General features: G+C 37.0%; 1 protein-coding gene across 2 annotated transcripts in view; it reads right to left on the reverse strand.

Moving 5' to 3' along the window:
• Positions 1-1,679: 1,679 nt before the first annotated feature.
• ARHGAP21 (Rho GTPase activating protein 21) overlaps positions 1,680-25,118 on the reverse strand; it is a 119,074-nt gene continuing 95,635 nt past the window's right edge. Inside the window, exons 9-26 of one of the 2 annotated variants that reach the window (XM_026065774.1) lie at positions 19,033-19,191; positions 18,763-18,865; positions 18,638-18,674; positions 17,936-18,061; positions 16,816-17,100; positions 15,679-15,743; positions 15,450-15,598; positions 13,758-13,900; positions 13,500-13,655; positions 13,314-13,392; positions 12,442-12,515; positions 12,267-12,356; positions 9,954-10,079; positions 9,711-9,752; positions 9,281-9,386; positions 7,456-7,487; positions 2,637-4,250; positions 1,680-1,851 (exon numbers count right to left, since the gene is read on the reverse strand). In XM_026065774.1, coding sequence (XP_025921559.1) covers positions 1,834-1,851; positions 2,637-4,250; positions 7,456-7,487; positions 9,281-9,386; positions 9,711-9,752; positions 9,954-10,079; positions 12,267-12,356; positions 12,442-12,515; positions 13,314-13,392; positions 13,500-13,655; positions 13,758-13,900; positions 15,450-15,598; positions 15,679-15,743; positions 16,816-17,100; positions 17,936-18,061; positions 18,638-18,674; positions 18,763-18,865; positions 19,033-19,191 — 3,404 coding nt within the window. In that variant the 3' untranslated portion in view covers positions 1,680-1,833. Of the gene's footprint in view, positions 4,251-7,455; positions 7,488-9,280; positions 9,387-9,710; positions 9,753-9,953; positions 10,080-12,266; positions 12,357-12,441; positions 12,516-13,313; positions 13,393-13,499; positions 13,656-13,757; positions 13,901-15,449; positions 15,599-15,678; positions 15,744-16,815; positions 17,101-17,935; positions 18,062-18,637; positions 18,675-18,762; positions 18,866-19,032; positions 19,192-25,118 lie in introns of both variants that reach the window. The other variant, XM_026065773.1, reaches the window with a different exon arrangement.

The raw sequence follows: 25,118 nt of genomic DNA on the forward strand, positions 1-25,118 counted from the left end.
AGGAGTTCCTGCACTGAGTCCAGCTGCCCTGCAGTTTCTGTGCAGCCAGTGCAGTTCCCTGCAGCACCAGAAGGTAGCACTGAGGCTGCCGTGGCCTTATACCTGTACCTGGAGCATAGTCTGCCAATGTGTTGGGTTTTTTTTGTTTTTTTTAAGATCATTTCAAAAAAATTGTGTTACATTCCAGTCAACACAATAAATCTTTTATGTTCTCAAGCATAACAGTTGGCAGCTACACATTTAGGCTCAGGAGCGCCAATGATTAGTCATCTGTAAGCACTACAAAGTGAAAGTTAACTCGATCCACCTAAGTACCTGTCAAACCAGATGATGACTGTTCAGGCTCCTAGAACCCATATGTACTTCTGTACGTCTACTGCTTCATCTAGAAGATCCCTACAACTTACCATATACGCTCAACAAACGCTTTAATATTCTTCTGAAGTTAGTAATGGGACAAAACACACCTCCAGTAATAGAAAAAGGATACTGCTGAAGAATAGCACTATAGAGCATTGCAATACCATATCCTGAAATACCTTGTTCAAATACACCATTAGGACTGAAACAAAAATAAGCAATTACTGATTTTGTGTGCTTCACAAAACATATGGCAACATTTTTCCTTGCATTTCACATTTCAAGTTTGCAAGGAGACAACAAGAACATAATTCATTTTTATGTGAATTGGTATTGGGTGCAGAGACCTTACACAATTACATAGTGAGAACTTTCATACATCTTCAAATGTCACATCTGATGCTTTTCTTCACGGACAATTTTTATAATGGCTTCCCATAAGGAACAGCAATATAGTGGATCAAAGTATGAGACTGTTACAGTCACTCTGGAAAGAAGTCTACATGAAATCATGTCTTCCTTCATAACCTAGTTTCTATTATTCCTTCTCCCTCCTTCCAGTAATGGGAACTTATGCATAAAAGTAGTGGGTTTTGTGCTCATGATGTTCACTGCCTGTTTATCACTAATATGCATTTAATCTTCTACCAAGCGACAGTGGTAATATCAGGAGCAGACATTTGAAAAAGACAGAGAGATACCCAGCACTGGATAAAGCAAGGAATAATTTTGTTTTTAAGATGTACAAGAAAATAGAAGAAATAAAATATATCACACAGTATGTAGACAGAGTTCATATTTAGAAGAGTTTTTAGGGTATGAACTAGTCTTCACAGTTAAAACAGTAAAACAAACCAAGACTCTTAAGTACACCTAAAGCATTGTTTTGACTAGCAAAACTGAAAGGGCAGATACATGTTCTGACTTGGGGAGAATTATGGACACTCTTTTCAGTGCTACAAATCCAACATATTACACATAAACCAACTTGCTACATACTTTAGAATCAGCCTATATGTCAAAATGAAAATACTTAACCAACTGAATCTATCATATATCTATCTATCTTCACAGTTTTTTTGTGTGACGACACTAAGAGAAGCAGTGTTTATCATATGGGGGGGACACGCTGGTAATAAGCAGCGTCTTTACGTTCAGCCACTCAGAACCTGTGAGCTGCCTCTTTCCACGCAAAACGCCATTCATTTTAGGCAATAACTACAGTTTTTTTTCTGATGCTGAGTGCAGTTGCTGATTGCAACTTGTAAACATGACATTTTAAAACCATTCATTAGAATGAAATTCACATCACACAAGAGTCAACAAAACAATTTTATTTCCAGTGTTTAAGTGGGTATGCACACAGGCATGGTACAGGTTTGGATTCATTAGGTCTTCATGCAGAATTATATTCTCAATAAAAGAAACCAGTTCCATCCAGCATCTACTATCCACACGCCTATGTTACAACATTTATATCAAATCTGGTATCTGAAAAAAAGATACACATGTAATATGTACATTTAAGTTACTTATTTTACAGAAAGATTAAAAATTCAAGTCACATAAAACTCAAAATCTGTATTAAAATTGGAAATATAAAACTCCGAGACTTACTGGAATGCCTAAGGAATGGAAGCTCTGTAGCCACCTGTGTTAACATTTGTAAAATGTAATGAAACTCTTTAACAGTAAAATGCATTCATTTGTTTGTAATAAGTTTCTCTAATTTAACAATATGGCACCCTAACAAACCAAATGAATTTATTATGAGGCACTTGTTAGTGACTAAACCAAAAGAACAATTTTTCTGCATACTAATGCCAGGCCAACTCTCAATCATAAAACCATGTATACACTACACAGCATGTTGCATCAGATGCTTTGTTCAACATTTGTATGCAGCCATCAAATATACTTTTTCTTAAAATATATATATATATACTTTAACTTTAGTGTTCTTCTGGCTGTGGTAATGCACTGTGAAGACGTTCCACAGTGCACATTGATGAAACCAGCCCAAATGAAGGCTGCATAACAACAACAGTACAGGAAAAAAAATATATATATATATGTACACACACACATACACACACAGTTACTGGGAAGTGTAACAGTAAGTTAATGAATTGCTGTAGTGGACATATCTCCCCATTTCAAAGATACTGGTAGAATCGAGATCTAACCACTTGGGTCCCAGACAGTTTATGAGGATGGGCATCAACTGCTGGGCTAAAGTTGTTTTTGTTCATATTCTGATAACTTTCGCCATTTACCTGGTCTGGTGGCTGAAATGGTCCCGACGGTGGTGTTCTGTTAATCAAAGTCAAGCTGCTGGAAGAACTGCCTTCATCTGCCTGCATCTCTGCAGAAAAAGGCAGATCTGCCTTTGAAACATCTGCTAAACTAGTGTTCTCAAGTCTGGGCTTTCCAGTTTCACCCGTATTAAGGTCAGTTGTGCTAGTGCGTAAACGTTCTTGTGCAAGCCAGTCTGAGATTGAGAAGTCATGGGCTGGACATTTTGGCTTCAACCGATTCACAGCTGAAAGCTCAGATTCCCTCTCTCTACTTTGACTTGGCTCTTGAGCTTTCCAAGCATTCAGGACACTTATTTCAGCGAAATCCCTCTGTCCTCCAAGCGTATGCCTTCGTCTGATATTTTTTCTCTTTGCAGTCTCTGCAGAGTTAGATTTTTGATTCCCAACTCCAAACATATCATCTGCAGCTGATTTGAGTCGCAGCTTTAACCTATCTGTAATTTTAAGTCTCCAGGTAGGTTCTTGTTTATCAGTCTCACTTCTGGCTGATGTAGCTAAACTGCTTGTTGATCTTCCTTTTTTCATTATGTCAAACATTTTGGTCACAGTAGGCAAGTCCTTCTCACTCTTCGCATCCCCTGAACCCTCACTGTCCGTTTTGTGCCGTGCAGACTTTCTCCTAGACAGTGTATCACATTCAATAAGTTTGTGTGAGCTAAAAAGTCTGCGGCTCTCTAACTTTGGTGTTGAACTTCCCTCAGTACAACTTACTTCACTTTCTTCAGAGTTCCTCCGACTTGTCTTTACCACTTCTGAAACTTTTGCCTTAGACAGCCTTTCAGCAGTAGCACTTGTGGCAAAGACAGGGAAATCACTTTCGCTGTCTGTCTCCACAGGACGTCCTTCGTTGATCAATTCACTTCTTTCATCATCAGCATCTTCTCCCTTGCTTTCTGTCACTAACTGCACCCCAGGGCTCAGCATACTGGCATCTAAGCCAGTCATATACATAGCAGATGAAGTAGTTGAATAATCTGAGGTGATGGAACTGACATCAGCTGCTAAAAACTTATTGTGTTTAATTTCAGGGCTGGCTACTTTTTCGCATGAATATCTGTGTTTGGAAGCCTGGGAGGAAGTGCTAAGCATAGTGCCAGAGTCAGACACTGTCTCCTCAACCTGGGAAGACGACTGTGAAATAGGCATTTTAGGGTTATTCTTCTGCATGGTTTGCCGACAGCTGAGATTAGGCGATTTTGTATGTTTTTCATGGTAAGGCAGTGAAGGTTCCTCTGACAGGATACTTTCTTTCTTTAACGACTTCTTCTCATCCTTTACAACATTCACATCTTTTTTACTGCTGTTCTCTTTTTCCTTCAGGACAAACATCCTCTGTTTTCTCCCTGTGTCTCTCTCTTTTTCATATTCCCCTTTAGTTATGACCTCTTTTGTTATATCACCACGAGATTGCTCTGCAAGCTCCTTCTTGAAAAACACATTATCCAACTCATCTTCTGAGCTGCTTGGTTGCGGTTTCTCTTTTGTTTTTTTCCGCTTGCGACTAGCTGCTGCAAAAATGGAGGACACAAGCAGTTCCTTGCTATACTGATCCTTTCCAGAACCCCAAGAACCCTGTTTCAAAAAAAAAAAAAGGGGGGGGGGAGGGGTCTTGATTAGAAATTGCAAAGAAACACTCATTAGTCTGGGACTTTTTAAATACATATCCGGAGAAGAATGATGCCTTTATTCAGGAAATATTTCCATGTTCTTTCTGTAGTCTACATTAAATTGTCTTACTAGTCAATCTGCATCCTTTTCACCTGAGTCCCTTCAACCTGACAAAGATCTTTTTTTTTTTGCAAGCAGATATTTGGGTTTAGACTGAGTAATAAGGCAGACTGCTTTAAGGCAAGACCACCTTTTCAAAATTGGTTTGTAATGGAAACTGCTGGACAGACGAGGTCCTGAGAGTGCAGCTTTGGTCCCTCCTCTTACCTGTGTGAAAAGGCTAACTTCTGCAGCAATTTTTTTGCTGTTTTTCATCTTTCAGGTTGTCCAAGTTTGAAAGCCATACCCATTCAATACTATCAATACAATCAAAGCTATACAAAACCCCAATTTAGCCATAAGTACAAAAAATACACAGAAATAAACAGATTCCTTCTAAAGCAGAAAAGTCTGCTCTTAGAATAACATAGAAGCAAAAATTGGAAAAGCCCAATTATTCCATTTTGTAAATTTCATTAAAAATTATTCTCACTACACTGACAACACTATCACCTGGCCAGCTCAAAGCTATGAGCTTTCCTGCTTTCTACCCCTTTGCTATTTTTCAAAAATGGGAGGATTGGAGCAGAGACCACCCTGTCATTGACCATTGACCAGTGCACTTTGCACACTATAGACATTCAAGAAAAGAAAACAGCAATGCTATGAACAGAAAAGGGCAGGTGCTTACAGAAGGGGACCTTTAACACAGCAGGACTGAAATTTGCATTTGCTTCTAGGGATCAACAGCAGCAGCTTAGGTTTCAGCTAACTGCATCTAAGTCAGTGTTCAGATGTCCAGCCTCTTTCTCTGACCTGAGGAAAGGAAGACCCATACCAGCAGCGAAGGGGCTATGCTCAAAAAGCCTCTGAAATTCCAATCATTTGTTACTGTGCAGCACTTCAGAGAGGGTGAGGAAAAGTGAGGAAGGACTGCCATCAACTGGGACATGATTACTAAAAGGATCATCTACTGATTAGATATCCTGTCAGAGAATAAGCTTAAAGACAAAGGGAAAATTAATTCACCCTAATCATCATCTATTTGGCTCTTGTCCAACAAAGTGCTTCCATGCTCCATAAATAAAGAATTGCAGCCCCACATGACATTGAACTCTGTTGCTGGGATGCCTACTACTGCAGCATAAATGCARTAGCAGGCATGCAGTGTACTGAACGAAAAGAGCAAACTTAGGTTTTGGGGTTTTTCTTGAACAACTTTTTCTTGGTGATGAGGCTAAGTGCGTATTTCCTTCTGATTCAATAGCTCCTCACAAATTAATTAAAAAGGTCCTGGAAATGGTCAAAATTGCCAGTATATGACTTCATGAGCCAGGGTTAAACAGCAAGAAAATAATACAATGGCTATATTGAGCATGACAGGTCCAGCAGCAAAGTTGTTCTAATTTGTATACATGACTATGGACAGGGAAGAGTTGGGGAGGATTTCTAGCAAAGTAACAGTAGGAAAAGTGTTCATGGATATCCATAACATCCTGCTACATGACAGACAAATGCTCCATGCTCTTGATGCAGAGCTGGTAGAGACCAGGAGAAATTGGACAGAAGAAACACTTAAGCCTTGTTGAGAGCTCTGATGCCATTATGGAAACAAGCATCTGCGCAGCCTGGTATGATCTCCTGCACAATAACTGCCTATGGGCAGTGTGCAAAAAAACCCTTCTGAATGGTAGATGACTCCTCCCGAATTCTAGTGCTAGCTGACAAATGCCAATCCTAAACTGATGAACAACAAACCACTTGTGTTCAGGGACGACAAGTCACCACTCAAACGGCCCTCTTGATTTAGTTACTGTCCCCATAAAAGATGTGCAAACTCAGGATATTTCATGGGAATGGGAACAGGTACAATCATATCCTTCTCACTAGAGAGAATATGCAGCAGTGCAGCCAGCTGATATTTTTTCATGGGAAGGGGAACAGGTATGATCATATCCTTCTCGCCAGAAAGGATATCCAGCAATGCAGCCAGCTGGAACTCCACTTGAAGCCTATCTGGCTGCAAGTGATCCAGGCTGAGCAGGAACCGAGGCTGCTGCCAGAGGAAACCTGCATGCATCTGCATTGCCGCTTGCAGGCTTGTGACCACAGTCTGACTGATGCTGTTGCTCTGCACTGCTTGCAAAAGGTGCTTAGTGAGGGGCAAGCTGCAAATAACACAGCATTCTGACAGAGGCAACATGACACGGTATCCCAAAAGGGCTTTTTCAAGGCAGTGGCTGAGCCACCAGCAAATATCCTCAACAAAGCCACTGGGTCAGCATCTTGCAATGAACCAGGAGGATGAGCTCAGGATAGCACTTCATACAAACTGGGATACAGCATAAAGCTGTATCATGTGCTTGTACCTGAACAAGATCAACTGCATGCTGCCAGACCACCTGGCACTATAGGCATCCATCCAATATTAGTGACTGTTCAACCACAGCCAAAGAGACTGAAAGATTTGTCCGTGGGTCAGGTGAGAAATCTGGTGGTAAATCAAGGACTGAACTATTGCCCAAGTTCCAGTCTTATTCCCTGTCTAGTAGACTATTCTCCCAACCACAGTAATACTTTCTAATGAGATGTAGCATGGCAGTCTTTAATCACTCTCCTTGGTTTTCTATAAGAGGAGGAGCTATCACCTTCTGAAGAAGAAAAGGCTAAATTCTACATATACTTTATCCAATGAAATAAGAAGACAAAAAATACCGTCTAGGAGTAAGTAGTATGCCAACAATAAAGAGGAATATACTATATACATTTACCTCTGCTACATGAGATTCAAAAAGGAGATAAAGAGTTCAAAATTAAAAGAGTTTGGAACATAGCTGTTTCTATGTCTGTAGCTGACTGCCCTGGAAGATGCAACAAACTACAAACTAGTGATACTTTTTCAGTGTAGGACTTCAAAATCAAGTGATGAGAAAACAGTATTTCCTCTTATTTAAAAAATTCTACGTAGCTCTATATTACACCCACATATAAGCAATTAGTTTAATAAAGCAAGTAAATATCTAACAGATTTCAGAAGTTTATTACTATATAATTTCACAAAATAATTTACCTTAGATTTTGCTGAGTCACTAGTAGCTGAATCTGTGGAAAAATTAAAAAAAAATTCTGCTTAGTTCTGTGCAAATTTATTTATTTATTTATTATTTTTTTGCTACAGACAATGCTGGACTTATGGAAAAAGACAAGCACAGAACAAAATGTGAAGCAAATAAAAACCAGAACAGAGTGGATAGTCAGAGCTCACAAAGATGCAAGCTGCACCACAGAAAGCCACCGCCATGAAAGGATGCTGTGAATTGTAGGCAGAACCAGCTCAATGATAGGAATGGCAAAGGAGCCCTGTTCTTCTAAATAAAAAAACAGAAATACTAATGTTTATTCAATGTTTTAAGAATACAGCCCCTGCAAAACCGCAGCTGAGAGACCTTTTCAGGATTGTACTGCGTACTCTCCTGAGATTCAGGATACACAAAGCAAAATTGAATGCCTTAGTATTGTTGGCTGCCCTAAATACAAATCACAGTTCTTGTAGTCAATATTCTTTTTGTGAAACTTGAATCGTTTGAAGGAATTAAGTTGTATTTGGTGTGTTAAACCCCAATTTTACATCTCTCTTCACCTCTGACTATGTATAGTTAAAATTTTATTTTCAGCAGCTACCAGTTTTGTACTTTTCCATAACAAGCGCTATTATGAAATGAAAAATGGACACCATAGTTTCACTGTCTCGCAAAACCCAAGATTATACAGTTACAAAGGGGGTAGGAAGGGGCTAGCACAGTGACTAGAAAATATGAACTTGGATGTTTTCCAACTTTAGGGACTTTCTCCCTAGAAAGAGTGAGCTGAGCCCCCTGCCACACCCCTTTTTGACACATGGCTAATGCTTTATGACTAGAAAGACTGGTAGACCATACCATGCTATTTCTCCTCAGGGTCTGCTTCAGAGATAACAAGAAACAGCAGAAAAACTTTTAAAAAGTAGCATTGATCTGTTTAAAATACTCTTAAAAGAAAATTTACAGCACAGATCAACTTTTTTTTTTTTTTCCATTTACAAGAAACGGGGGTTTCTGCAGACAAGGCAGCTACAGTGTGGGCAACAGTCCTCCTTCTTCCTACAGTTCCAGTTGTCCATCAGTGACATCACAGAATCCACTAATGACATCACCGTGTGATAGACTCCTCCCACTTCGCCTGTTACAACATCAGTATAAAGTGACTGTTTCAGTAAGTGCTGAACAACCCTTTGAAAACTGAAACAAAAGCTAGAGACGAAGGGATAACATTTGTGGGATATAACATGCTGGGTTAGTGCAACATTATAGTGAAGGGAAGGGAGGAAAAAGTCACCAAAAAAGAGCCTGCAGTGCTTGTCCTTAGCCACAAAAGAGGATGGCATTCATAAACAGAAGGAAATCAGCTTTAGTATAGACATACTGCAATTAAAGTGTCTGCCACTTGTCAAGAAAACATAACTTTTTTTTTTTTTTTTTTTTTTTTCATTCCTAACACTGGGAAGGAGCAATATTAGAACACCGGAGAAGATCAATCTTTCTGCCATCACAACAAACCACTTTACAGCAGCGTATCTGCTTCACCTCACAATGATGATTGGATGGGTTACTGTGAATAAATAAAATAGTACGTGCGAAATTCACCTTTCAATGATTATATTCCTGTTAGACAACAAAGTTTTCCAATTTATATCATGCATGATTATTAACAATTCAAGTTTTTAAAGACTATTAATGATCTTTTTGAAAAGAGAAAAGCAATTTATTAGTAAAAGAAAATAGAAATTGAAAGTTACAGTGAGTTAACAGAGTAGGTTATTCTAGCCTATGGACTAACGCTGTCCAGGCAAGAGTTACCTGATACGTCTCCAGGAGATACTCCCGTCCTTCCAATGTTGGTGAGTAAATGATCTATGTTTGGCACTGGCTGAGATTCTACAGTGTTTTCCTCCTGAACTGCTGTCTATAGTTAATAAACAAAGATCTCTTCATCATCGTTTCATAAATAGCTCATTATGATTCAACAGCATTTAGAAAACTGCATTATTCACCTGAGGATACACTTTCCTTGTGAGTTCTAATTTTTCCATATTGCTTTATGTTTTTAAAACAAATGCATGGCCTTTTTTAAAATTCATTACTGCAAGGACTGGAGAGTTAAAAAGTCGCTTCTGAAGAGCAAATCATACAGTGATGTAATAAGAAATATAAAGACATTCTAGAAACAGCAGAAGCAGATTCTAAACTAAGATAATTAGAACACAAATATTTATGCCACAATACTTACAAGAGGTTCTTCAGCATCATCTTCTGTGAAAAACCAGTCATGCTACAATTTAAAATAAAAAAAGTGAAAACCCCACAGGAAACACAAAACACAAATGTGGAACAACCAAACACGGACATCAGTAAAAATGATATCCTTGAATTCGAAGGACAAATACCAGAGCCAGACCGGCTCAATAAGAGAAAGCTGGTCTGTCTGTGCATGATCTTATTTTTTTTTAAATAATGAAATGCATCCACTTACTTTTTGAATGAGTGTTTCTACAATTTTGTATTGATCTGGCATGTGCGTAACCATGTGTGTCATGTTATCATCAGACGTCCTCACGAGTGTTGGACCAAATACTATTGCCAGGTTTCTTGGCTCCATCTAAGAAATGAAAGTTTTCCACACCACACATTTACAGTAAGAAAGTACAATACATTAACATAATACCATTAACATTTGAGAACTATTTTAAATAAGGACAAAGAAAAAGTTTTTAAAAACACATTACCAATTAGGTAGGATGTTGCACTACATTACAACTCTTCTATACACAACTGAAATAAATGCATGCAACTTTTCCGCAGTTCAAAATTAAACGTTCATTGAACCATTTTAAGTAAAGAGCTCGGCAAGCACAGAAAAGTCTAGACTAAAGAACTCACACACACACTGCATAGTTTTGAGCGGGAGGTTGCTTTTTTTTTTTTTTCTTTGATGAAGGGACTATTTTTGTTTTATTTGGAAACACTGATGTTTTAAGACACTTCCAAAAAAAAGGCACTGGAAGTTTCCTGGGTTTTAATCTGAAAATGTTTACATGACACATGAAAAAAAATGAGCTACTAATCAAACACTATTTTGTCTACTGACAAAGAGCTCATTCAGCTCACATTTACTTTGGAGGAGGTGGCAGCAACCAACATTATAGACACTACAAATCTATTCACAGGATAGACTCAGAGTTATCCAGTCATGTCAACCACATTAATCATTCACTTTATTTACTTTTTAAACTACATCTCTGACAAAATTTCAAGAAGGAAGCAGCAAAACACTTTTATCTTCTATTTCTGCTTACTTATTTGACTTACAGTTTACTCTTCCTGTTGTGACATGGAATAGACTGGTAATAAACAGGAGATAAGGGCCTCGTTCTTATTAGAACAAAATTGCAAGCAGAACGCCCCCAGCCCTAATCCTTGCTTTGACTTGGACTGTGGTTTTGGGCAAGTCATACAATTAAAATACAACTTCACCCATCTGTCCTTATGTATTCTACACTATTACGGCTATTTAAACAATATTTATACAGTACACTGAATACATAAAATGATAAAGGCTTGCTTTAGATGTCGCACCTAAAAATGGCAGGTACTATCATTCCATTATAATGTTGACTATAATTACACTCAAAATGTGATCATTTGTAAAACTAAATAAATAAAAATTTAAAAAGTATTAACTAGAGGGTATTACTTGTACAACTGATGTAGGAACCTGCCATGTTTATTTGAACAAAGACATTTTCCCATCTTTTAAATGATTCAAGACTTAAAGTTGGCCATAGGTTCATCTATTAAGTTTTAAATAGCATCAATCTCATCAACTTCCTCCTGTATCATTGCATATTCATAGCCACACCAATACTATGTAGCTTTGAGTTCACTTACCCCACTCTGAAAAAAGGAATATTATTATTTGCATTCACTGTAGATTATAGCATGCAAGGAAGCAGTTAATGCAGAATAACTCAGACCCTGTCCCCACCCTATGGAAATGACAAAAGTCTATCCCTAGTGGTGTTAATCAAAAGATCACTACCCTCTACACCATAATTATCTTTAAGCCATCAGCATTTATCTGGTCATTAAACATTCAAGTAATTACAGCAAGTCCTATTCTTAAAAAAATCACTGAAGTGTCCAGGAACCCAGGCCCCACGCAAAGCTGATGTGACTTAGCCTTTGTAAACAAGATTTAGACATTTGCCTAAGTTTTACCCAAACCTTTTACTCCGAAAGATTCTAAAACCCAGTAAAACCCAGCAAAAGTAAGAACTGATATTGTATTTTACAGAGCTCTGCACAATAAAGAACTAATTAAATTTTTACAAGGGTATTACCAGACACCTACTTCTTTTCATCTTCAAAGCCAACTATTAATAGACAACATGCACAGCATTCCTCTAGGCCTTACACAGAAAATCTGCAGTATATTAATCAAAAGCGTTTGCTTAAACTATTCAAAATCCCTGCCCAGCCACACTCATATTGGTTTCTGGTTGGATTACATGAAATTTACAGACTTAGGACAGATTCAGGATATAAGCAGTTATTCCCACAAGAAGCAGCACTAGTTTAAATAAACTCCAACTTTATTCATACTCAACTAGTACATATTTTGAAGGAGTCCTTAGTCTAAACCAAAGATCTTCTCAATATAGCAAAGGCCTTAATTTTATTTACAATAATAAAATATGGGCTTATTCACTAGAAATAATCCTGCATAAAAAAAAAGTGCTTAATGAATGAAGCAAAACACAATACATTATATTTTTGTTTCTGATACCTTGTTCTTTTCTGAATTCTCTGCTACTGTCTTCAGGTGTGCAGAAAGAAACTTGAGAGTTTCATAATGATGTTCAGGTAAATCATGAATCTGAAACAAACAATAACTATTCAGAATATTAAACATTTAATGTTAATTTTGTGGTGCACCTACAAAATACCTGATGTCAGCTTACCAGTCTCTTCAGTGTTTTGAGACGTTCAACAGGATCTTCCTTTCTGTTAGCATCTATGAAATCTGCGTATTTGTCTGTAAAAAAACCCCAAAAACCCAAAAAACCCAGAAGTTAATTTAAACATATACATACGACCTTTAAAAGTCATAAATGAACCCATTATACCTGTATGCAATATAGTAAGATGGCAGCAGAAAAAACAGCTTTCATATCATATTGTAATAGTTAAAAAAAAATTTTTTTGCTGTAAATTTTTTAATCTTAGTGAAAAAAATCATTCTATTCCAACTCCAAAAACTGATATTATCAACCACTTACTGAATGAAATAGTCATACCTAGCTATCCAATAGTAAATATGAAAAATAATGCTACAGAAGAAACATGCTTTAAGAAATTGTACTCCCACAAGTCAAATTCTGCCTTTGCTCACTTGTCTATTGATACTTCTAGGAGAGTTTTAAAGAAGTAATTTATATCTGATTACATCCTATAATCAAAGTTACCACCCATAACCTTCCCCCCCCCCTTTTTTTTTTAATTCCTCCAGAAACAATAACAGGTACATGACAAAAGGAAAAAATTGAGAACTGTTTTTTTAGCTTGTCAGAGTGAATGGAAAATTAAACTGTCTATACTAAAGTATTTTAGTCCAAAACCTCAACAGTATTTGTAATTCCTTCACAATTAGAGAAATTCACAGGTCTCATTCTTAAGTTCTATAATCATCACGACTCCCTGTTCTGTAAGAAAGAGAACATTTATTACACAGTTCCAATGATTTCACTGGACATTCTGTTGAATCATCTTAAAGATACAAGATAACTGTTCAACAACAATTCCTAAATGTAAAATCATAATGGAAACAACTTACCATTGGTAAAAAGGGGTTCTGGGAGCTTTCTGAAGAAGGATTTCAGCAAACTGCTTATTACATTCAAGTCTCGCCATTTCTACACATTTAGAAGAAAGGGACAGACATGCTTTATATTTCTATAATCATAACATAACCAGAAGTTTTTGGGAGTTCAAAATGGAAATGCTGTGATCAAAGACTTACATCATCATGAACATCAATGTCAGTCATTCCTTTGTTGAGCTCTTCTTGCATACTTGAGATGGCAGCATTATTTCCAGGAACTCTGTAAATACCTGTGTACTCAAGACCTCTCTCTTCAACCAGTTTGCAGCATATATCAACAATCAGTGGAATATACTGAAAAAAAAAAAAAGTTATACATATATGTATTTTTTTAAATGTAATTCATGCAAAAAGCATTTAAAAATCATAATTGAAAGAAAAATTGTCCTTTTGTACTTTATTGGTATGAGCTGGGGGACAGTCATCAAGTCTAACACCAAACGTTCCCACAGCAGATGGCTTCTTTTCAAACGTCTTCCTCATGATGCTTGGAATGCCTTTTCTCCATGTCCCCTTGTCTTTTGGTGGGCTTGTCTCATCTTTTTGTTAGTATAAAGCAAACAAGGAAATAAAAAAGAAATGTAAGAGCATTTAAGTCACAAAAACTATTGTGAATAGAGGTAATAAATTTAAGAAGATAAAATAACCTATTGCATTTTTACCTCTTTTATTCACCCAGCTTCCCACAATAACCCACTAAACGCTTATCTACTGTCTTAAACATACCTTTCTTCCTCTTATGTAATTCAAAAATATGTTTGGACATACCCAAACCACAGAGTTAGAGAAGTATGTAGGTAGATGGTATTGCAGAATTTCATTGTTCGAAGACTAAAGGTATATACAAAAAAAAAAAAAAAAAAAAGAATGCAAGCCAGCAACATTTCAGAAAGCAAGATTAAGCCTCCACTGAATTACACAGTGCCACACAGAACAGCCATGCTAGCTATGAAATAATACAACCACACCAAAACATTACATTATGGAGACCTACTTAGTCTTGCGATAATTAACAGATTTCAGTCACTCCTAAATCATTCCAAACACAACTCAAAAATTTAAAAACACTGTTTATCCAAAATCAGATAAAAGTTCAGTTGCTCTATTTACCTCTACTATATAATTCATATAACAAATGACAGTTCCCATTCATTATAAATCTCCTAATACAGTACTGTCTTCTTGTTCAAAATATTTCTGGAAATATTCTTTCAGTACTTTTGAAATTCACTTAACATCTCCTTTAAATCACCATTGCAATTTAGTTGCATAATCTGTAGCACAGCAGGAGTAAAGGAATGTTTGTTGGTAACATAAAGCAGAATTCACATGCAGCTTAAATTCAAGACTGAATTGTTCAAAAGTGGTTGTTCAGACAGTTGTCTGAATTTGTATATAATACCTTTATAAGCTGTCTGATCATGTGCACCAAAAATTTAAACATTCTTTGAAAAAAATTAGCTTGTGACTTTATCTGATGGAGTTCAGTTACTGATTAAAGTTTGCAGTTCCAGCTCATCAGACTTTAAGGCTCATGTATTTTAGAACTCAGCAGGCACTAATTGTGTGCTGGAAAAAAAATACATTTTCACTTCTGCCTTTTAAACACAAAGAGCAAAAAACCCTTCTTTTCAAGTTATAAAAGACTTCATTGGAAAACTTTGTTTTGTTAACAGGATATTTAAAAGAATTTACCTTTTTTTTTCCACGTCAGCTGGAGACAATAGTATAAAGTATGTATACAAATATTTCAAAACTTGTCAAAACCTTGGTCATGAGAAGCTTAACACCAGTAGTTTGCTACTGTTAACACTACATGAAGATGAAGCTGTACGAAAAAAGCCAAAACCTTCCTGAGAGAGGACTGGAATAAAAAACTTCAATGATCTGAGAAGACCTGAAGTATATCAAAAGTAACATCTAAATGAAGGAGTTACAAAAACTGAGTGATTACAGCTGCAGCTTAAAGAAATTTTTTAATACTTTTTTGTACCAGTATATTCATGAGTTTGAAGAACCCAGATAAGGCACCTCAGTGGCCTTATATGGGGCTATAAGGAACTCAAGAAATACGCACAGCACACAAACCTTTAGTGAGAAGCTTTCTTTCAGATTCTTCCTTGGGAGAATGCGGACTCTGGGTCCTCTGCTCTGTTTTAGCTCCAAGCAGAGTCTGTCTGATACTTAGACTCTGACGAGGGGTTTTGGGAGATGGCTCTGTTTTGCTGCTTGAAGAACTGAAATGAGATATTACTTCAGTAAAAAGAAGCCAAGTAACAAGTGTACAAAAACTGCTGGCAGCAAATAATTTACCTACCTCATCATTGTACTGTATTCTTTAATCCTTCGACTAATTAGATCTCTACTAGTGACACCAGTATCCTGTAAAATGAATTGAGATCTACTTCATAATCTTTGTTTTGAAAATACAACAATTAACTCTTCCTATTGACAGACAACATATCAAAAATTAACATTTTAGTACAGCTAAAATCTAACGGGTAGACCCTGGGAACTACAAGGACATAATATTTAAAAACTAAAAGGAAAACTATTCTTGTGAGTAGTTACAAATTAAATGATACTATTTAGATTCTTTTCAAAGCAATGAAGATCTGATTAAATCTTGTTACACTGAAAGTAAGTTTAAATAGAAAACATGCAAGTCAACACACCAATACTACTCTGAAAAACCTGATTCTATGTTCACACAGTATTTATATAACTAATTAGCACTATACATACAGCTGAAACAGCCTTAAGTTCAACCATGCTTTTAACCACCCGTCTAAAAATATTTATCAATCCACTTTGCTTTGACTAATTATTTCAAATTTGAGCAGTTGTGCATAACCACAGACATGAAAGTATTCTTCCGTTGCTCATCATTGAAACGTGAATGCATCGAAGACAGTGAGACTTAACCGTATAGGTAGTGACGTTATGCACAATAGTACATTTCCTTCCTGTAATTAGCATTCACATTTAATTCATATAAATGGACATTCACCACAATCAAAATAATCCTTCCGAGTTTTACTTTTTAGCGACTGAGAATCACACTGTGCCACTGTGTACTTGACTTTGCAACCAGAGTCTGAAGACAGAACAAAATGTTTCTAATGCAATTATCTTTTTAAAAAAGGTTAGGTAATTTTAACAGATCAGTTTAGTGCCAAGCGTAGTTGTAGACTAGTCAGCAACAACATTAATTCATTTATTTTAAAAGTGTGCTATCTGATTATCAAGATGTCAAGCTTTTCTTTAACTCAAAGTATTTATTCAGCTGCTTTGCCTTTCACCTCATTTTCCTGTATATTTCACCTCATATTCCTGTAGATATTTTGATCTATTAATTAAAAATTTCTTTTGATGAAGTATTAATTAAAAGAAAATACAATCAGATTTTAAAAGACAGTAACAATGCCTTCTGTATTATATATTACATGATTACCTCATCATTTAAGTTGCTGTTGTCTTGTATTGCTTTAATCCATGCTAACATATTATCTCTGTCCTCAGCTTGAAACAGATACTCGCAGTCTGATGTGGTGAGTCTGAATACATTTTTCCTCTTGGTTTCACAGTATGAGATGTCTATCAAACAAGCATTGATGCTGATAGGTTGTTCTTCTTCAGATGGGGTCATTTGTTCCTTTTTATCCTTGTACAAATAAAGCGAATGACCTCGAAGAACAACATACAGTTGTTTCCATGGCCGTATGCTCCCACCAACTCGCTGAAAAATTACAAACCAATTTATGAGATTAGTAATTTTTTACAATTGTTTCTCAGTTAAAATACATCTCCAAAACTTTTAGAACAGAAATACTAACCACCTTTCTTTACCATCCTTAAGAATAACCATCGGAAAGACTATACAAAAGTGGGAATCGTTAATAGTTCTCTGTTAAAGGAGCAAGTTGCTCAACAGCCTGCCCACCCTGAACACACAGTAAGTGTGTGTGGACACAGGACAGTAGCAAGAAACAGAGAATGCAAATAACTACAGAATTTCACAGAGGCATTAGAATAAATATAGTTTAAAAAAAAAAAAAAAGTGGGCTCTTGTCCAGGCCTTTTGAACTTGATTTGAGTCGGACGTACACCCATAAAACAATGCAATTCTGGACCCTATATTTTCCTAAAGTCTTAGTCTGGGAATATGCAGAAGGTTAACCTGAACTCAACAACTCTGCAACACTCATTAATATCAGAGCTTTTCTCATTATTAGCAAAGGGGAAAAAAGACTCTGGTTATCAAGGGATTGATTCTTTCTACTTAATTAGTCCTTAGAAATGAGTTTACTGAAGAGATGCTTTGAAATGTAAAATTAAAGCAGTTCAGAAAACAGTCTCTAGAAAGAAGCTGAGGAAGTTGCCCAGGTCAATCTTCTAACAAGTAGGTCTAAAACTTTGTCAGTCTTATTGAAGCTTGTACCCCCAATATTTTAATTAAAAAAAATAAAAGAAAGAAAGAAAAAGGAAAATTTCTTTCCTATGCTTTCAAGTATCTTATTCTTAATTTTCCACCAGTTTAATATTTATCCTGGTGGACATTAAGAAACAGGTACCTTTCCTTTGTCTGTGACAAGCTGACGAAAATGGAGCCACCCTTCCTTGGAGGCATCACCAAACACCTCTGAAGAAGAATCTTTTCGGGAACCAGAGTCCTCTGATGATTTTTGACTGTCTGGGACCTTTAAAAAAAAGGCACAGAAGGAACCCCACAGTGTATCTCTAAATACATTTCTCTATAATCTCTACATTCAAGATGCTTAATTTTTCATTTTAAAAACTGACACCTCATTCAGGGAAAATCTCCTCACAGAACCTCCTTGGAAAATATGATTTCTAAAGTTTCCATAAAGTAAAATGTATAACTGTGACTTTACACATCCCAACAATATTTTAGGACATTGCAGGAATCTTAGACTCTCATTACTAAGTTCTTGTCTTACAAAAGCTTGCCATAAATATGCTTTGTTTACAGAGGCTGAAGAAAATGAAAAATCAAGGACCATGTGGTGAACCTCAAAAACATCAGACCATGATTACTTATGTGATACATATGGCACCAACTTTGTGTGTGTTTGTGTGTTGGTGGGGGGGAGAACAACCCAAACCAGAACTAAATTAAATATCAAAATTAATTACAAATAATCTGATGGGTGGCAATAAACTCCACGTCTGTGTTTAACACAGCACTTATAATTCATACAACTTCTTACAGTAACATTCATAATTCTTAAAAGTTGTTACATATATTTACCTACCTTGATCCCCTTTAAACTAGATACATGCTTAATGGATCTGTTGGGAGAAAAAATAGATGTTAAAATAACCTTTTACATACTTCCAAAAATATCTGCAAATTAATGGATACTTTTTCTGAACTTACGATTTTCCCTCTTCTCTATAGTCATCCAATCCTTCATCGTACGACTTCGACCTCTCAGTTTTTGTGGCAGGCTGGCTATCCAGGATACTAGGCCTGATGGATTCTACAAACAGATCAAGATTATCAAATATATATTAACCTGAATAACATTACTGCAATTTATTTTAAGCTATAAAAGATTACAATTTTCACATCTGTTCTCCAGAAAAGGTAATTTTTTTTTTAGAAAAGGAAAAACATTGCATGGAAAAAAATGAAATCAATGCTTACCATGATCGTGTGAAAGCTGTCGCCGAAGTAAAGGGATTGGAGATGCAGGACTAGGAGGAACAGTTGTTATAGCGGGTGCTTGAGAGGCAGATGCAGAAATAACAGCAGAAGCAGGAATGTGTGCAATATCATGGTCAATACTAGGGCTAGTTGGCTCATCTACAAAGGTAAAATGCAACATATTAGCATGTTAAATGTTTTAATTAAATGCTCAAATTAAATAGCTGTCTGGACTTCTCATTATTGGGATATCAGATTAATTATCTTAAACATCTAGTCTTTCAAACAAACATCAAGGGTCCAATTAATTCACACTGTTAAATACACTTTTTTTTTAAACAAGAACCTGTTTCATTTTGTAAGGATGTTAATTGTACATTAGGGATAAAGGCAAAGGTCATACCTGATTACAGATTTTGCAGTACATGAATGAAACTAGAATTACTTACTAAATTCTTGCAGTATGATTTTCAAGTAGATGGTGTGTTTGTACATGTGCATATATGTAAAGAACACTTGTTATATCAGTAAGTCTAAACTCAAGAGACAGATAAGTACTATTTCCTACAATAAAATAGGCACATTCAGACTTCCAGAAACTATTCAGTTTAAAAGTGTTCAAATAATAAAGCCAAGTTACCAAAAAAAAGAAAAAGAAAAAGAAAAGAAAAGAAAAGAAAAGCATTTGAAACAGGTATCTAAGCATCCATCCTGCCAAATCCCCACATATTCAAATAAAGAAGCAAGTATTCATATTTTTAAAAGATAGCACTACTACATACCAATTATCTCTTCCACTAATTGTTCATACAACCGATTGCATGCCATACATGTCCAGTACCTCACAGTTTCAATAGTCACAAGGGTCATCATGAAAAATTCCAAAAAGCTTTAAGTACTTCTAGTTTTTAACATGCTTTTTACAAGATGGAAGAAGCTGAAAGATTTATGATCGACAATTTTGAGAAAAGAGCTTCTGACATCTTCTCGAACACACTAGTAGTATTAGAAAAATAATTCTACTTCGTACTACGGTAGAAGAGGGGGTGGAGAGAATCAAGTCACGAGCATGGGCCGAACTGTACTGCTTTAATGAATACGTATGTATTCTAGGTGCTAAGAATTGTAATATGCAGAGCTTCTGAAAAGCCTATTGAAATCAGTGAACATTCACAAACAGAGGTTTATTCTTTGCTTTGTATGAACACAACTGCATGTGCTGCATTGTGCTTTTCAAACAGTCACTAACAGTTCTGTTAAAGGCAGAGCTTGTACCATCAAAATTTGGTAATGTAAATTTAAAACAAGAGGACAGAATTGATTAAAGCACAGAAAGGTTTAGCAGACAAAGCAGAGGGCTGTTACTGGAGTGGTTAACTTAATTAAAAAAGTATCAAAAAATAAGAAACTAGCTGCAAACTAAAAAACATCAATGAAGAGAAAGCAAAAGAATTCATAACAAAGCCTCAATACTACAGTTCATTTAAATAACTTCTAAGTTTTATTTGCACCCACAGAGATAGGTTAGAAGCATTTACAGATCTCGTCTATATTGCAGTCAGGGGATAGGAAAAATCTCAGTTATACTTCCATTTGCAAAACTACAATTGCTCACTGTCCTATTTTCTTCTTCGTTTGCTACAGCAAATCCTGAGAGAAGTACACTAATGTTGACTAATGAATATTTCCACTTACTGAACAATTTTAAGATGGTTTAATTAGTTTATAGTATGTAAACTGGAAGTTCTCAGCTTTAACTTATTTATGCTACAGACTTACCTCAGAATGTCAGAGTCCACTCCAAAAGGTTACAAAAATACTAGCACTTAAAATAAATCTGCTTGAGCTATGAACACAGAAGTGTTAGGCAATACTACATAATTTCCCACAGCATATGCTACTTAAATCCAAGTAGTAGGCTGAAGAAAAATAAATTCTTCATAAATTCTTGAAAGCAGCAATAATTACTCAACTTTTACTGCATTTCTTGTTAAATTATTAAGATGTACTTTCTCTAAGTCCTAAAAGTCCCACTTATGAGACTTTAAAACCTGCTGTATGAAACAACAAGGAAAAAAGTCAACAAAATTTTAAATACATACATACAAGTATTTACAACAATGGGAGTTCAGTTCATCCAACAATGCTGGTGTTGTCATTGGTTTTATAAACATGCTCATGGCAGACCTCTAGCAGTTTATTGGGGCAGAGGGAGATATTTTGGGATTACAGAGTCTGTAGTGCAAAAATCCTTCTGCAAGGGGATCTCTTGCTGTATTACATATTGCTGTTAACATAATATCTTGGTAATTATTTTATTTTATTCTATTCCTAAAAATATTGAGCATGTGCCACTTCACTTGGGAACCTAACCACAGGTGAGCAAGGAGCAGTCACGCTAATCATCTGCTTCAAGTTGTCAGAAGCTGTCAAGTGATGCTGCTTGTTTCACAGCGGATCCAATCCCCAAATGAATCAAAAATAAAGTTGTTTTAGAAATATGCAAGCTTTAAAGAAATTGCAAATGACATTGGCACAGAAGGAAAATAATTCTGTTCAATCTGTTCAATCAATAAAGAGATGGAAGATCAGCTAATGGCAAGCCTTTACCTCATGTAAAACCATTACAGAACAGACTATGGCGTACACCATACGAATTACTGCTTAGTAATTCAATGCACTGGCAAACTCCACAGATGTTGTCCAATAGAAAAACTACATATATCCCCCGAATTTTGACTTTTCTCCTAAGTGCTTGGGATATGTCTCTCCCTTTTTAGTTTCCTTGATTAATCCGTGTATTTGGACTACCAAATTCCTTGCAGAGTATGCAAAAGGATGTATTCTGCCCACCAAGCAACAGAAGCGACAGTATATGAAATGCAGTGAAGCACACAGGACAAACTAGCCACACAAAATAATGCTCTTTCAGTTAGTAATCTCAAAGGTTATCGCTATCCCTCTACCTGCTTGTAACAACAACAACAAAAGTCACAACTTTCGGGACTACTTTGAGTTGCTTCCATTTGCGAAGAGGATACGAACACAATTTGTTCTGCTTTTTTGTCTGCAAAGCGATCCAAAAGACAGACCATGGGAAAATGAGGCAGCAAGAACTCCAGACAGTGAAAGAGCAGCTCTGGTGGAAGACATGATGCTGCTTTTCATGCACGTTTGAATACAAGCACACAATTACACGACTGGTATACTGTAAAAACTAGTGATTTTCAGAAAGAGCCTTTCAGCATAAAAACATTTTTAAAAGATAAGACACAYTGAAAGCTTTTAATAAACAGGCATCACAACTCCAACTATAATCATAACTTGTGTTAACTGATTCACCAGCTAAAACCAAGAAAAATTCCAGCTACAGTTTAAAAAGCGCCAAGCAAAGGTGAACAACCTCTTCCCTCAAAATCCTGGCTGTGCTCCTACTAATACAGCCGAGCATCACGTTAGCCTTCATCACYGCCAGGGTGAACTCATGTTAGTCTCCTGCCCACACGGATTTCCGGGTCCTTTTCAGCAGAGCTGCTATCCAGCCAGTCAGTCCTGAGCCCCTACTACTGCAGGGGACTAGCTTATTCCAGGGGCAAAACTTAGCATTTGTCCTTGCTGAATTTCAGGAGGTTCCTGTCAGACCATTCCTCTAGCTTAAGTCCCTCTGAACGGCAGCCCTGCACTCCAGTGTAGGGACTGCATCCCCTGGTCTGGTGTTGCCTGCAAACCTGATGACAGCGTATTCCATCTCCCCTCTAGGTCACCAACAGATATTAAACAAGATGGACCCTGAGGAAGCCCACTGGTAACCAGGCTCCAGGTAGCATACTGCATGCACCATTAGCCACTACCCTTTATATCTGCTCACCCAGTTTTTCCACCTCTCCAGCAGTTCACCTGTCTAGACTGTAACAACAAGGATGCTATGACAGACTACGTCAAAAGTCTTGCTGAAGTCAAGGTAGGTGACACCTACCATTCCCTCCTCAACCACAGATCTGGTCATCTCATTATAAAAGGAAATCAGGCTGGTCAAGTGCAATTTACCCTTGGTAAATCCACTCTGACTCTTCCCAATTACCTTCTCCTTCGTAATCCCAGAAATAAGTTCCAAGAAGACTTGCTCCATGGTTTTCCTGAGGATTGAAATGAAGCTGATTGGCCTGCATTCCCTGGATCGTCCTCCTTGTCCTTTTCGAAGATGGGTGCCCAACTTGCCTTTCTCCAGTTATCAGGGACCTCCCCCAATTTTCATGACCTTTCAAAGATGACAGAGAGTGTCCTTGCAATGAYATCTGCCAGCTCTCTCAGCACCTTCAGATGTATCTCATTGAGTCTGAGGGACTTGCATGGGTTGAGCTTCCCAGGAGATCTCTGACCCAATCCCCATTCACTACTGGAATTCCTCTCCTCCTTGAACGCTGTCTGTAAGTACAAAGACCTGGGAGACCTTGTTGGTGAAGACTGAAGCAAAGGCGGCATTGGGCACTTCAGCCTTATCGGCATGCACCATCACTAAATCACCCATGCCATTCAGCAGCAGGTGCAGGTTTTCCGTGTTTATTCTTTCACCATTACCAAAGCTGCAGAGGCACTTCTTGCTGTCCTTGCCAGTTTCAACTCAGTTTGAGCTTTGGCTTTCCTAACATCATCCCTGCAGGCCTGGGCAATGTTTCTATTCTCTTCCTTTGCAGCCTGTCCTCGCTTCCTGCTTCTGTACGTCCTTTCTGCACATGAGCTCTGTTATGAGTTCCCTGTTTAGCCAAGTTGTTGTGATTGCATAACTTTTTAGGGAAATGGTTTAGTTAACTGCATCATACTATATAATCACTGAGAATGAATTTGCAGACTAGCTTTAGTCCAGGGAAGTTAGTCTTCTTGGGCTCCCTTTATTGTCAACAGAGAGAGAGGTGATTTCCCCCACTAGCCCCTTGGGGATTTAAACGCTTCATCTTTCTCCACTGCTAATAGAAAGTGGCTAGAAAACCCACCCTCCCAAGGCTGAAGTCAGCTTTCAGGTCTATCTCCCTAGGACTTGGCAGCCTCGCAAGCAGTATCTCAACACCTCAGATTGCAAGAAGGAACTGTATTATTTGGTGAGTGTATTGTAGATCACATTACCATTCAAATCAGTAATTAACAATTCAATTTAAACAGACAGTGTGAACATATGGCTACAAAGCCTAATTCAGCAAGTCCATAATTTAACTGAGGACTATTTATTATCTAAATTAAAGATTTAAATCATAAAAAACTAATATCTGAACAGAAATGCACATTTAAAATAGTTTTAAATTGCTTTTGATATGAAGGACTAACTTTGAAATAGCACGCACTTACATATGCAAAAAATCACTCCACATACAAGCTTCCCAAACTACATACATTGAAGAGGTTAACTGTACTTTATTTGCTGCCTTTCTGAAAACCATACTGAATTCTTGGATTGGGTATGTGTTTAAAGATGCATGTATGGTACTTCATGCAATTTTGGTTACTCATCAATCTTGTGGAATTACAACACTGAATTACTCGCTCTTTGTAAATAGAACAGCCTTCTATAGAAGGCTAAAGGGAAGTTCTGGCTCCAAAGCACAAAGGGCTAAAATAGTCATTAAAAACATTATTTTCACTCAAGGGAGGCACAGATCTGAAGGTCTGCAGGTACTGGGATGGAAGCTACCTATTATTCTTTACAAAAACCTCCAAAAACAGAAAACAAAAAATCTTCTATCCACTGGCTCTCTATTCCTTCAGTAATTCTCTCATAAGCACAGTTCACTTTTGCAGTGCAATTTAAGAATGAATCTGAATCTTACATTGCAGTTTCATTTGATTACAGCAGAAGAGAAAGCAAAACATTACCACACTTTCATTATAGAGATCAAAAATCTTTTCTTTACTGAAGGAGTGACAGGATATTCCAGTAATGCCAGCAGACCCTGCATTAAGCCTCACATTAGATGCGCTCCCTCACCTCCAGCACTTTACAGGCTGTGTCCTTGGCCTACCCAAAAACTTTACACTAGATGATACCACAACAGGCTTTGCACCGTCACAGTGCACAATGCTACCTTGTCCCAAAG

Source organism: Apteryx rowi, unplaced genomic scaffold, assembly GCF_003343035.1.
Source record: "Apteryx rowi isolate R43461 unplaced genomic scaffold, aptRow1 scaffold_231, whole genome shotgun sequence".
NCBI lineage: Eukaryota > Metazoa > Chordata > Aves > Apterygiformes > Apterygidae > Apteryx > Apteryx rowi.